Source organism: Vicia villosa, linkage group LG3 (genome assembly GCF_029867415.1).
Source record: "Vicia villosa cultivar HV-30 ecotype Madison, WI linkage group LG3, Vvil1.0, whole genome shotgun sequence".
Classification (NCBI taxonomy): Eukaryota; Viridiplantae; Streptophyta; class Magnoliopsida; order Fabales; family Fabaceae; genus Vicia; species Vicia villosa.
In genome coordinates, this window is record NC_081182.1 from 57,585,802 (window position 1) to 57,600,222 (window position 14,421).

At 33.6% G+C, this 14,421-nt stretch overlaps 1 protein-coding gene and 1 pseudogene across 1 annotated transcript; one reads left to right on the top strand and one right to left on the bottom strand.

Moving 5' to 3' along the window:
• Positions 1-1,141: 1,141 nt before the first annotated feature.
• LOC131661556 (protein transport protein SEC23 E-like) lies at positions 1,142-7,479 on the bottom strand. Its single transcript, XM_058931137.1, has 12 exons — positions 6,594-7,479; positions 6,319-6,492; positions 5,838-5,999; positions 4,743-4,885; positions 4,334-4,409; positions 4,016-4,188; positions 3,828-3,909; positions 3,422-3,499; positions 2,696-2,857; positions 2,361-2,624; positions 2,035-2,139; positions 1,142-1,865 (listed from the first exon to the last, which is right to left on the bottom strand). Exons 1-12 carry the CDS (start codon positions 7,317-7,319, stop codon positions 1,719-1,721), a joined length of 2,292 nt encoding a protein of 763 aa, XP_058787120.1. The 5' UTR covers positions 7,320-7,479; the 3' UTR covers positions 1,142-1,718.
• A 3,779-nt stretch (positions 7,480-11,258) lies between these two features.
• On the top strand, positions 11,259-13,770 carry LOC131655835 (uncharacterized; annotated as a pseudogene).
• Positions 13,771-14,421: the final 651 nt, after the last annotated feature.

The window sequence follows — 14,421 nt, forward strand, 5'->3', positions numbered from 1 at the left end:
GGACCTTGCAAAGATGCATCTCCAGAATTTCCTAACGTTTTTTTCTCAAAATTCGGAGATGCATCTCCGAAATTTATCTGTCTACATTTTTTTGCTTGACCTGATTGTGCTTCATCTGCATTTTTTTGCTTGACCTGATTGTGCTGCATCAGTGTAATGATTGTGTGATTACCTTTTAGGCATTACAGCTTATAGACAAGATAGATTGAGACACAACAGAGTTGTGCAGACTGCATTAGTTCGGAGAAAAATATCGCAAGCCTCGCAAGCACCTATTGTTTTGAGTCTGAATGTTGTAGTGACGTCAACTTTTAAAACTCGTGCATCTTCGACTTGAAGACAAGTGTCACCTATTAGGGCCCAACAGATACCCTGAGTCTCTTCCGCAGGCACCCGAAGCCCCGCATGGGTTTGGAGGACTGTCTAACTTATCGATGTTATACCCAGACCATACTGCTTTATTGTTTCTTCCTATTTGTAACTTTCACTACCATAAAAAGGAGTTAGAGAAGAGATTAATTTACATTATAGCCTTTCATCAATCATCTAAAAACTTATTGTTATGCCTTATTAATACTGAGTCAATCTGCGATAGAGATAACAAACAAGGATAATTAACATCTCAAGCTAATGGGCAATTGTTACCAAACATCTCAAGGGTAATGGAAAGAAATATTTAGGAAATATATTTCCAGATCCAAAAATATATTTCCAGCTTTTTTATTGTTACCAAACATCTCAAGGGTAATGGAAAGAAATATTCAGGAAATATATTTCCAGATCCAAAAATATATTTCTAGCTTTTTTAAAAAATAAATGTGTAGTTCACTTACACATGTATTTGATGTATTTTAAAGTGCGTCCAAAAATGCATTTTTGAAATTTAAAATATTTTTGTATTTTCACAAGGTGTGCTAGTAATGCATATGATGCATTAAAAATTTCCCAATATATTATCCCAAAGCAGCAAGCGCATTTTATTAGGTGAAATATTAGGCTTGGAATCAAAGTTACTGAACTGAAAGAGTATAATTATTTTACTCACACAGTTGAAAGTATGAAGGGTTGAAAACCATGCATCTTTAAAACACACAAAAATTATTGCAATTTAAACCTTCAAATTTTTATGCAAGCTTGGAAGTAAAGAACAAAAACAACGACCACACAGCAGTGTTCATTTCACCATGATGACGAGTCCTGTATGCTTACTTCACAAAATATAGTACAAGACAGTGTAAAGAGAGAATAACTGATATCAAATTCCAACATGACAAAATGACTTGGCAAATCTAGGGAGCATGTAAAAGTAAAACCACTAATGAGGAACCCAAAAAATAAATATCTGGGCCAAAACAAATAGGAAAAATATGAAACAAAAATATCTCCCTCATTTGCCATGCTGCTGTCGCAAATCAGGCAGCTCTTAACTTTAAATTCGTATCCTTTCTTTCCGTAATCCACAAACTCAACTGACTTTCGAATCATTTATTTTCTCCATAAAACAAAATTCGACCAGAACCATAAAGAATCATGTTTCAGGTCTTACTTCCCTTATTTCTTCAATTCATGCAGGCTCTGATCTTCTCTTTGATAAGAACAAAGGAAAGAAAGGAAAAATAACTGAATGCAACAGCATAATGCATGATACACATCATTGGTGAATTCCCCAAACCAAAGTCTAGAATCCATAAACTGTTAGTCTCTCCTATTACCTGCCCTCAAGATTGGACAGCCAGCCTTTGCAGATGCTCAAAGAAAACTTGAAGGCTGACATCATCAGTAAAGATTACATCTGAACCAGCAGCCATCTCGTGCGCATTATTATATGTTGCTGACGGATTCAGCTTTGCCAATAAAAATCTAGCCTGTAAAAGACACCAATGAAACCCTGATAAGTTTCCTAGTATGAAGAAACTTGACTCAGATCAACAAAAGTTTATAATACTCAGCAGTATTGCTCCTGGTTTGAATTAACTTAGGTAAGTAAAAATTAGACAAATATCATTCAGATTGAGACTGCTAAACAATACCAACCTGGGAACCATGTTGATCACACACTACCAATCTAGGAACAGGGAACCGATCTCTAATTACTGCGTGGGCATCATCTTGTGGAGCTCGTAATAGTTGTGCAAAAGCCTGTACCATAAATTAAAGTTAGAAGGGAGAGAAGAAAGGTATAATGGTAAATGCAACACTAGACACTAACTTGAAAATGCTTCCAAGTAAAATTACTTCCATAAAAAACTATCAGAAAGTAACTAATGCTTACAGATCAAACCGTAAAATCTAAAGATAATTTGTGAGCAGAATTATCAGGTAATAAGAATTTCTTTAGCGGGACATGACTGCACACAAACCTGGTGTTCTGGTTGGTTCTGGTATCCCAAGTTGCGCCATTGAGCTATTGTCATCCCATGAAAAATAACCACACTAAAGTATGAATCTAGCAACAGAATCCGGTCTGCAGCAATGGAAGCCACATCCAACAGAGCTGGTGCAGGCAGTGAATTAAATGAATATGATATTAGAGATGGCTGAATCATGACAGCCGCATTACTAATATTTTCACGGTTTAACAACATGCGGAAGTATGCAGTCTCATCTGGACTGTTGTTAAAAACCTGTCAATAGATTTCACCATTAGCTAACAAGCAGGACTGCAAAACAGGAAGAAAACAACAATAACAAGTACCTGTACAAACTGTGAGCGTCGCAGATTGAACATAAACTGGGGGAAAAGAGAAAATGATGGATTTAATGTAAACGATGATGGATCATCCTTGCGGTAGTCCCCAAACTTAGAACAGAGGCGAATGAGGAACCTATCCAACCACCGGGTGGCATCAAATGTTTCCTGATCACACAAAATTGATGCTCAGAAAGGCATTTGTTTATAGAAAAGTAGATTTGAAATTTTGACACAGCTAATAAACGTCCAACAAATACAACTTGAATTTCACAGTAGATAAAACGGTTATTTGTAGCATGTTATTAGCAAAATGATTGAACAAGAGCAATTTTCATCAAAACCATCAATATCAAAGCTATTTGCCCAATTTCATGTTTTAATGAAACTCCCCACTAGCTATTTGCGCAATGCTATGCAGCTAAGCAAATAAAATCTAATAAAAATATTGTTAGGAATCCAAGAATTGGATTCCAAAAAAACAACACTTTTATTAAGAATTAGGATAGAATAGGAGAGAATCTCCGGACAAGGACATAGAGTATACTCTATTCACAATTACAATATTCATAGGTGATCCACTCTACATTGTATTCTCTTATTGATACAAGTAGTCATATAACAACCTCAACTAACTGACTAACTTCTACAACAACTCTTAACTACTTTAACTAATCTAATTAATCAGTATTCTATATCCTAACAAATATGAATATAAGATTTATCTCATACCTCTGTCTCCATTTTCAGAGAAGCATATCTAGCCATTACCACTGCAGCAGTTTCCTGGTCAAATCCTTGGACCAATTCCTGAATAGAAAAACAATGCAAGTAATTAAAAATTATGCGATTAATCAATTTAAGAATCTCAATGTAAATAAATAATTGTCTATAGATTAGGTATCTGCAAATGTCGCAGTTAACTTCATTGATATACACAATAAACACACATAAATGCGAATGCATTTAGATTAGGTATCTGCATATGGCATAACTTGAAAATCATACTTAAGAACATGAAGAGTAAAATTTTCATGCTTTCTTACAACATTTTAATTTAGGTATTCCAAATATTTCTATGAACATTTGAGAAATGAACTCCATCCATAGCCACAGACATAAAAAAGACTGGAATTACCTCAGAGCTAACAGCACTATCTACCCATCTTCTAGTTACAGTTGTAACACGAAGCACTAATTGACCATCTGCGCCCTGGTAACTGCAATAAGACCATGACCATTATTAATGCTCAAGACCCAAGGAGATAGTGGAAAGACATATAAAATCATATTAAGATCCTAATTATGAAATTTCCCCAACATAACCTTGTAAGGAACTGCAGGTACAGTTGTGGGTTGACAGCACCTGGAGTATTTGAACGATCACTTGATGAAAGATCAAACAACACAGTCAAGCATGTACTCTTGTCAAGACCACACATCTTCCATATTGTTGTGTTCCCCTCTCCTATGACAGTATCAGCAACAGAAGGTCCTTTCTGCAATATGTGATAGTAACAATCAAGATCCAGAAATATAATGCTATGGTTCAGGCTTAGTTCTTTGACCCAACACAGTCACTGATTCCAGAATCAATAAGCAACAAAAAATGAAGAGTTTGAAACATAAATCAAATCATCTAACCTTCTCTATCGATGTGCATGGTCCAACGATTCCCTGAATTTTGATTTCCTTTGAGCAATTTATCTCAAGGGTTCCACTGAATCACAAACAAAATTAGCAGCAATCGTGTCTGACAAAGAATAGGGAAATATGTATGGACAGAAAAAGAGACAAGGGGACAGAATATATTTTAAACAAAATTGTATTGCAAAAGCATCTCGATAAATAAGAGCATCATTAGACCAAGAGACAGCCCAACTATGTTGGCACATCACTTGGCACCAATTATCTGCAGCACCCAACAAGTATTACCAGAGAAATATGAAAGAAATAACAATAGCCAAGGAGGGGACAATAAAGAGGACAGAAATGTAACTGTATAAATAATCACAAAACATCATTAGAACACTTAAAATGAGAGAATGCTCACTTGAAACAAAGACCAAGAGATTGCTCCCCGTCCTCAAAAACACGCTTAAAAGAGTCCTTGAAGACTGAATGACCAAAACTTTCAGACAGGACAACAAGGCCACCAGTTCTTTCAACTGCAACTTTCATTTCTGCAACTCCAACCTTAAATGTAAAACAACCATAAATCAGCACAAAACAAAAAATGAGCACAATTAACTCCCAACTGTTTTTCAAATTTAATGCAACATTTTGACAATATACTAACAATTTTCATGAACTACTACTGCACAACATAAACAAAAACTTCCTTGCAATTCACAGTAGGAATTCAAGAATGAAATTTAAAATATTACCAGCTTCACTCTCAAGAAGATAAATGAATTGGTAAACCCAATGCCTCAATATGAACATCCAGATTGATGTGATAACCAAATTGAATTATATAGATTAACAGGTCTTGTGGCCATGTGTTGCCAGATAGGGAGAACCAAAAGTAAGTTCAGAAACTATACTTAAGTAAGCCCAACAACTTTCTCGTAAACGTTATGGATAACATGGTTCTAGCTAATGTATCACAAAAAAATTATACTTATGAAATTAAAACAACAAAAACAATTTCACCGGTAATGTCAAGGGCCATTTGTTTAGGCTCATTTTAAGAAAAAATTACTCTTTAACTTAGGTATATATCAAAAAGAATTTAGAAATTTGGAATATCTATTTAAAAAAACAAAAAATAATAACTTGTTTCATTTCAAAGAAGAATTTAGACATTCGGAATATCTATTTAAAAAAACAAAAAAGAATAACTTGTTTCATTTCAAAGCTTATCTAAGCACACGCAAAATTGTTTAAAAAGAACATTTTCAAAAAACCTGAAGGATGAAAACTGTTTAACCACTCAGCAGAAATGCTGAATTAGATACCTTCTAATGTGGCATTGGGAAAAATTGAGCTGCATGGTAACATTATATTTGATGATAAGAAAAAACAACACTACATGCTTCAGAAATCTTACTGAGCACTATGAATGATCCGCACACATGCAATGCATAGCCAACCAACAAGAGAAATAATTACAACAGCATGAGAAAATTAGTAAAGTCGCACAAACCTGATCAAGTGCTGATGCAAAGACATCTAAAACATGACCTTGGCTAACCAGCTGTTTTGCAAGACCATCATAAAATTTGACTGCTTTCTTAAAGTAAGGCGCAGCATCTTTATCAAGATCTTTATGAGAACGCACTGGGTCAGATAGATCTTTAGACACAATCTGCAAAGAAATTTTGAAATCAAAATCCCAGCATCAGATATACTCTATGTATAGATAATTCAGTGATTGTCAAGAAAAACAATCACTCCACTCCTAACAATACTCTGATTGCAAGTGCAGTATCTAACAACACAACCCAGAAACTTGGATATCAAACACCTAACAAATCATTCCACTCCTAATGCTGAAGCTTGATTAATGATGAAAACCATTTTCCAATTTTCCAAACACTAGCTAGTTTTCTTTCCATCCAAAACAAAAACCATGGCAAAGAAACAACCAATTAATAAAAAAATACACCAACAAAATAACGATATACCGTGCCAGGTCCTTCCGTGCATGGTCCTCCAACCAAAGTTATGATTCTAGCTCCAGTCCCAGGAACACAAGCACTGAGCAATCCAGATGCAACACTCAATGCAACGCCGGTGCAGCGAGCGGGGCGTTTGCCAGGAGGAACAGGCCACTGATCTCTCTGCAATTCTTCTAAAAGCTGGGATAAAAAACACAATCACAACGGGATCATCAGTCATCACAATTCATCATAGCAGTAAAAAAAAACAACAATCAAATAAGCATTGTCATTGGCATTACCGCATTGAGAGTGTATTCACAATCAGAAGCAGGCAACAAAAACCGTGAAACACCAGAATTGGGGAAAGGAGCGCCCTTAATCGGCCTCCTTCCAGAAGCAGCAGAAGAAGCAAGACCAAGCTGTTCCAAAATCTGATCTTTCGGAATCTCTTTGGAACCGCGAAAGACATAAACCTTAGACATATCAGAGAATCCCAATTCATAAACCTGAACCTGAGTCCCAAAGGAGACAAAACCGACAAGAGCATTATCAGGCAAAAGCCCGATCGCACGACCAAGAGCCGATTTGAGATAATTGATCTCTTCTTCAATGATACAAGTATCAAGGAGGAAGAGAAAAACAGGGGAAGGAGGAGGATTAGGATCGGCATGCGGAATTGTATATTCGACGGTTGTGTATTGAGGGTAAAGTTCCCCAGGGAGATTGGTTTCAGAGATGGCGTTATAATGAGGAGGGAAATGGTTGCGCTGATAACAGAAGGGGCAGATCCAGATCTTGGCGGTGAAGTCGACACGGGAGAAGGGGTTGAGGGCGGAGGTGCAGGTTTTGCATCGGAGAGGGGCGTAAGGGAGGCGGGGAATGTCGGGATGAGGGCGGATCACGGAGATGGTGGCGGCGAGAGGGATGACGCACTTGCTGGCTTCGACTTTGCTTCGTGGCCAGACGTTCCATGTCATGCGAACTCCGTCGACACCTTCGGGATCTGTGCTGGCAATCTCCGACATGTTTGATTTTGATTTTGAATTGGGAATTTGGGAATTGAGATGCAAAGGGTTATTATTTCGCTTTGGCTTACAACACCCTTGCTTGCTCGGACGGACCACAACCGTAACGCTGCAGAATGATGTTAAACAATGACAACACACATTCAACGCCAATACTAATCAATCACCTTTTCACTCTTAATAAATTACACTCTTTTCTTTTTTTATAATTTATTTTAATCCTGAAACATTCTTGCCTAAAATATCACAATATCACTCAAAAACAACCTTAAAATTCAATATTAAAATAATTTTATATTAAAATGATGTCATAAAATTAAAAAATATATTTTAATATGAATATTAAAATAATTATTTAAATAAATAATATTTAAATATATATATATATATATATACACTAAGGATATTTTATTTATAAGTAAATTGATAAATAAGAATATTTTTTATTACTTTTGATTATTTATTTATTTTATTATGTACTAAGAATATTTTATTTATAAGTAAATTGAACTTATATTTATTTTATATGTTATTTTAATTGATAAAATTAGTTTATTGCGTCATAAGTAATGCAATTTTGTGGGTCCCACCTCATATATAGTGTATTAATGAATAAAAATATTGTAGAATAAAAATATTTTTGAATTAACAAAATCAATTTATGAGTATTAAAGTTAAGAGAAGGATGGAGGAATCATTTTTTTATCTTTATTTTCTAATTTTTATCTGTCTTTTAATATCATTCTCTCATCATTATTAAAGAATAATATGATAAGATACTGAAGTTAAGATTAATATATAAAATTTTATAGTATTTATATAATTTTTCAATAGTTATTACTACTTCGTATTAAAAAATATATTTCATATTCTTAATTTTATTTGGATGATACATTTATTTCTTATTATTATTCATTATTAATATTATTATTATTATTATTAATATTATTATTATTATTATTATTATTTTAGACATACTTTAGTAAATAGGTTTTGTTTTGGGTAGACCCAATCAACTTCGGTCGATCATTAGGATGGAGCTTCACTCTTTCTAGAATCTTTTCAGCACATAAAGATTACCATCTTAATAATCACAAGAGATCTCAATTGCATGTGCATCAAACGATTGTGTAGTTTGCTTCTAACAAGGAGTTCGTTATTTACCTATCTTTATATAGAGAAGACGCTAAATTGAGGTAAGACGTTTCAAATCTAATTTTATTTCACTATACTTCCTCATATACTGATTTAAGTGTTGGAGTCTTAACCTTATAGGTCTCTCTACTCCACCGTATCAGAAGTTATGACACACCATCATCGTCGTTCCTACACTCACTACTATAAAAACTACTTTTTATGACAGTGATTTCACCTCACACATCAATAAATCGAGGAACAATCCCTGGACGCGCCATGCTTTTTTCTTTAAAAATTCTATAATTTATACTGTCGATTTTTATGAAAATCGAGGGGTAAACTAGTTTAGTGTAGATGCTTCAAATCCCAACAGCTTTAGATTATGTTTTTATTTCAGTAAAAGTGGTGTCTTCCTGAATATTTTATTTTTAATATAAAATCTATTTCATCGGTTTTGATGAAAACCGAGGGGTAAACTAGTTCAGTGTACACATTATTTATTTTCAATCTAAAAATACGCCACTTATATATATATATATATATATATATATATATATATATATATATATATATATATATATATATATATATATATATATATAGGGAGCATATCAAGTGAGAGCATTTTAAAATGAGAGATGTGAGGAATAAATATTAACCATTGGATTCATCAAGAGAGAGAAGGTTAATTCATTAATGTGGCTATTAATTTCTCTCTCTTGATGAATCCAATGGTTGCTATTTATTCCTCTCATCTCTCATTATAAAATGCTCTCACTTGATATGCTCCATATATATATATATATATATATATATATATATATATATATATATATATATATATATATATATATATATATATATATATATATATATATATATATATATATATATAGGGGACGACTCAAGTGAGAACACTTGGTTATTATGAGAAATGAGAACAATGCATCACGACCATTAAATTTTGATTTGTTAATTTTAATGGACTGGATTGATTTCTCTTTCTATGATCCTTAATATTTATTTGAAATAAACATAGAAAGAGAAATCAATCCAGTCCATTAAAATCAACAAATCAAAATTTAATGGTCGTGATTTATTGTTCTCATTTCTCATAATAACCAAGTGTTCTCACTTGAGTCGTCCCCTATATATATATATATATATATATATATATATATATATATATATATATATATAGTTTTACCTTGTAGCGTTTCACTTTTCTAAGCAACACAAACAGAATCTTAATTAAGAGCCCTTAATAAGAGAGCCTTAAACAACGAGAATCATATGAAAAATTATGTTGTATTAGAAATATATCTTACATTGACTATTGATTTTCTAACTTTCTGCAACTCATCATTTACCTCATGCTCTTTTATGATTAAAATCTCTCAAATACTTCTAGTTTTTGTTCAATTTTCTTCCATCTTTGTCCATTTTTCAAAGCATCAAATTTTATGCTTTCAAGAATGAATTAGTAGAAAAAGAAGTGTTGAATAAAGAACTTGAAACATTGAGAGATTTTAACCATGAAAGAGAGTGGGGTGAATGATGAGTTACATGATGCTTCAAAACTATTCATTAGTATAAGTTGTTCTTCAAATATAACACAATTGTTCATATAATTATTTTCCTAACCAACTTTGATTAATTATATGTTTAGTTAGGATTTAGTAAAATAAGCAATACACATTAGATTTAATAAACTCGATTGTGTCTTACCCGACGATTTTGTTTATAAGTCGAGGTGAAAAAGTGTTATATACATCGGTTGAAAGTCAAAACTGAGGAGAAATGTGTTTTCGTCATTTTAGAATTCCAAAAAAGACCTACATTGGAATTGAACTCATGACCTTTTACACCTTACTCGTCGGTTGTTTTAAAACCGATGCAAGACCCCAATAGGGGCGGTTCTATAGCCCAGCAAGCCCGGGCACGCGCCCGGGCTCAACCCCTATTTTCTTTGTATTCCCCCAAATTTAATAGCCGATTTTTAAAGGAAACTATGGGCAAAATTAGTAAAAATAAGGGTGTAAAAATTAAAACAGATGAATACCCAATGGTCCAGACAGGCCCAATCCAATTAATTATTTATTACTTAAAACAAATTAAAAAAGAACAAAACTAAACAGTACCGAAAACAAATTCTGAACCGCCCCTGCCCTGCTGCTGCCCTGTTCCTATTCCTCTCTCTCCAAGACGTCACTTTCCAGCACACTAGCAGAGGGTAACATGCTTCTTCATTTGTCTAATTGTTTTCTTATTAGTTTTATAGTAATACAATATTATATAGTTATAGATGTTGTAAAAATCTACCCTTATAGTTTGTGTAAACCCAACCTTGTTCAATAGAAATTTGAAAACCAAAACTTTTTCTAATAGTTCAGTTTCTTGTTTTATCCTGCAGTTTTTCTAATAGTTCATATTCTTGTTTTATCCTTTTGTAAACTCAACCTTTCTTGTTTTATCCTTTTTTTTTCTTGTTTAATATAGGTCAATTTTACATAGTTTAATATAGGTCAATTTTACATAATTTAATTTAGAATGAATGATAGTTCAATTTTTCTTCTAATATTTATATTGTAGTTTTTATTTTAACAGAAATTCTACTCTTTTTTTTTTTGGAATCTAATATAAGATTTTGGTTAATTTAATAGATCATTCATAATAATAAAATTCTCTTTTAATTTTGTTGTTATGAATTATTTATTTTATTTAATTATTCGGTCTCGTCAATTTGTGTGTTATAAATTGTTTACTTAAAAATTCGTTTCACTGAATCATTAAATTTCAGAGATGAGGAGGTTTTTGGTTCCTAGAACAAGTATTGAGAAAGTGAATGTTAAGCAACCGGAAGTCGAAGTAGAAGAAACACCACCTAATGTGGCCAACGAGTTTAATCCAAATGAGATTGTGCGTGATCCAGGATGTAGGAAACAAATTCATGAGTATGCTCCGGATATTCAAGACCAAGTGAGGAGGGCATATATATTGAAGGGTCCAACGCAATCAGATTTAGCAAGATTTCCTCGTACTCAATTTGGGAAGTATTCAAGAATATTTTGTAAAGCATGGTATAATAATTATACATGGATTGAATACAGTGAGTCGAAGGATGCAACTTATTGTTTATATTAGTTTCTCTTTAAGCCACCCGGGAGGGCCGAACACTTTGGTTATGAAGTCTTCAACAAAGACGGATTTAAGGATTAGAAGCATGCATCTAAAGGCTTTAAAGATCATATTGGTAGTCTGATAGTAAGCACAACTCATGTGTGAAGCACTATGATGATTATAATAATCAAAGACAAAGTGTGACAAGTATCTTTGCTAGAGCAACTAGGGAATTAGAATAATTGTATAAGATCCGTTTAACTTGTTCTTTAGATTGTACTAGATATCTCTTAGCACAAGGCATTGCTTTTCGTGGCCATGATGAAAGCTCTACTTCTCTAAACAAGGGAAATTTTAGAGAAATGGTAGATTGGGTAAAATCTAATGATGAAAAAGTAAGAGATGCTTTTGATCGTAGTCCAAAAAATTGCACTATGACTTCCGGTGACATTCAAAAGGAGCTTACAACGTGTTGTGCACATGAAGTTACCAAGGTGATTAAGGAAGAGCTTGGTGATAGACAATTCTCTATGCTTATTGATGAGTCACGTGATATATCTGTCAAAGAGCAAATGGCGGTGATGTTGAGGTTAGTACAATGAGTTTGTTATTGAAACTACTACAATTATTAACTTAAACTTGTAAATTTCATTCAAACATAGACGAATACATTTGAATTTTTACTTATTTTTCTAGGTTCTTGAACGACAAAGGGAAAGTTGTGGAACGATTTATTGCTCTACATCATGTCAAATATACTACATCTGAGGCACTAAAGGATGCTCTTTATGGTATTCTCGATCGTCATACGTTATCTATTTCAAGGATACGAGGGCAAGGATATGATGGGGCTTCAAATATGAGAGGTGAGTTTAATGGTTTACAAAGAAAGATTCTAGATGAAAACCCTTATGCTTTCTATGTCCATTGTTATGCTCACCGTTTGCAATTAGTGGTTGTGTCTGTTGCTAGTAGTTGCTCATCTATTCATGATTTCTTTGAGTACATCTCCTTGATTGTAACCACAACAAGTGCATCTTGCAAGAGAAATGATGCTTTGAAGGAGGCACAACACCAAGATATTTTGAATAAACATGAGAGTGGTGAGATATCTCAAGGAAAGGGCTTGCACCAATCATCTAGTCTCGCTAGACCCGGAGATACAAGATGGGGTTCACATTATACTACCTTGATTCGTTTGGATCAGATGTGGTCCTCTGTGTTAGAGGTGCTTAGTATTGTTGATGAAGATGGACGTGGACCATCTCAAGCGGCGGGTTTGATAGAAAAAATGGAGAGCTTTAAATTTGCTTTCATTTTGAAGCTTATGTTAAAGTTGTTTGGTATCACAAATGAACTTTCAAAAATCTTGCAAACAAAAGATCTTAATATTGTGCTTGCTATGGAATTAGTTGATGATGTTAAAGCTCGATTGGCTATATTGAGAGAGAGTGGTTGGAATGATTTATTTAGTGATGTCCAAGAATTTTGTTTTGCTCAAAGTATACCGGTGCCAAATATGGATGAAGAAATACCGGTTCGGGGACGTTCAAGAAGAGAAGGGAGGACTGTCACTAATCTTCACCATTACCGTGCAGAGATTTTTTATGTTGCTATTGACAAAATATGTGTGGAGATGGATCACCGGTTTTGTGAAGGAAGTAACGTTGTGTTGGATTGCTTCTCATGTCTTGACCCCAAGAACTCTTTTTCCAAGTTTGATGTTGATAAGCTTGCTCGTCTTGCTAATATTTATCATGCAGACTTTTCTGATGATGACCGTGGAACAATAAGGGAGCAACTTGAGACTTATGTACATCAAGTGAAAAGGCATGCTTCTTTTACTTCTTGTGAAGATGTTCAAAGTTTGGCTATGAAGATGGTTCAAACTGAGAAACATTTGGTATTTCCTTTGGTTTACAAGCTCATTGAGTTGGCTTTGATATTGCCGGTGTCGACAGTATCTGTTGAAAGAGCTTTTTCAGCAATGAAGATTATCAAGTCTAATTTGCGCAACAAGATCAACGATGTATGGTTCAATGACTTGATGATATGTTACACCGAGCGGGAGATATTCAAGTCACTTAAAGATGTTGATATTATTCGAACATTCACCGCAAAGAAGTCTCGGAGAGGGCATTTACCTGTTAATTTTATTTAGCACACTATTCGCAGGTGAGGTTTCATCTCTCTTATGTAGCACACTTTATGACTATTTTTATATTGTCAAATGTAACTTTCAGTTAAATTTTTTTGACCAGGCTATATAAAATTCCTGGCTCCGCCACTGGACCCCAAGACTTTTCATGACGTCTTTTGTTACCTCGACTGAGAAACTGAGGTAAGACCTCTTTTTCAAAAGAGGTAAAAGATATTTTTTCGTTGTAGTGACTAATTTTTTATCCCATAACAAAACAAGTTTAACTATAGTTTAGTTTTGGTTCATCTATTTTATCTCATTCACGGTATTAATATTTAATATTTAAAATTTAAATATTTTTGGTTTCATTCTCAAATTTTTGTATTAAAAATTGATGACATTTTTATTTTTTAAATAACGTTTAACTTAGGGTTAAATATACAAAACCCCCCTGTAATATTAGCGAGTTTTGATTTTAGCCCCTGGTAAAGTTTTTTTTTAAAACCCCCCTCGCAATATCCAGATTCCCACCGATACACCCGTGTTTGCCACATTGCAGTAAAGATTCCCTCTATCTGCTTGCATGGCAGTCCACGTGGCATTTTAATTTTTTTATAAATACAAATGGAATTCCTTAATATTTTTATTTACTACGTTTTTTATTACTTTTTTATATATATTATTAATTTTTATAACGTTTTTGTA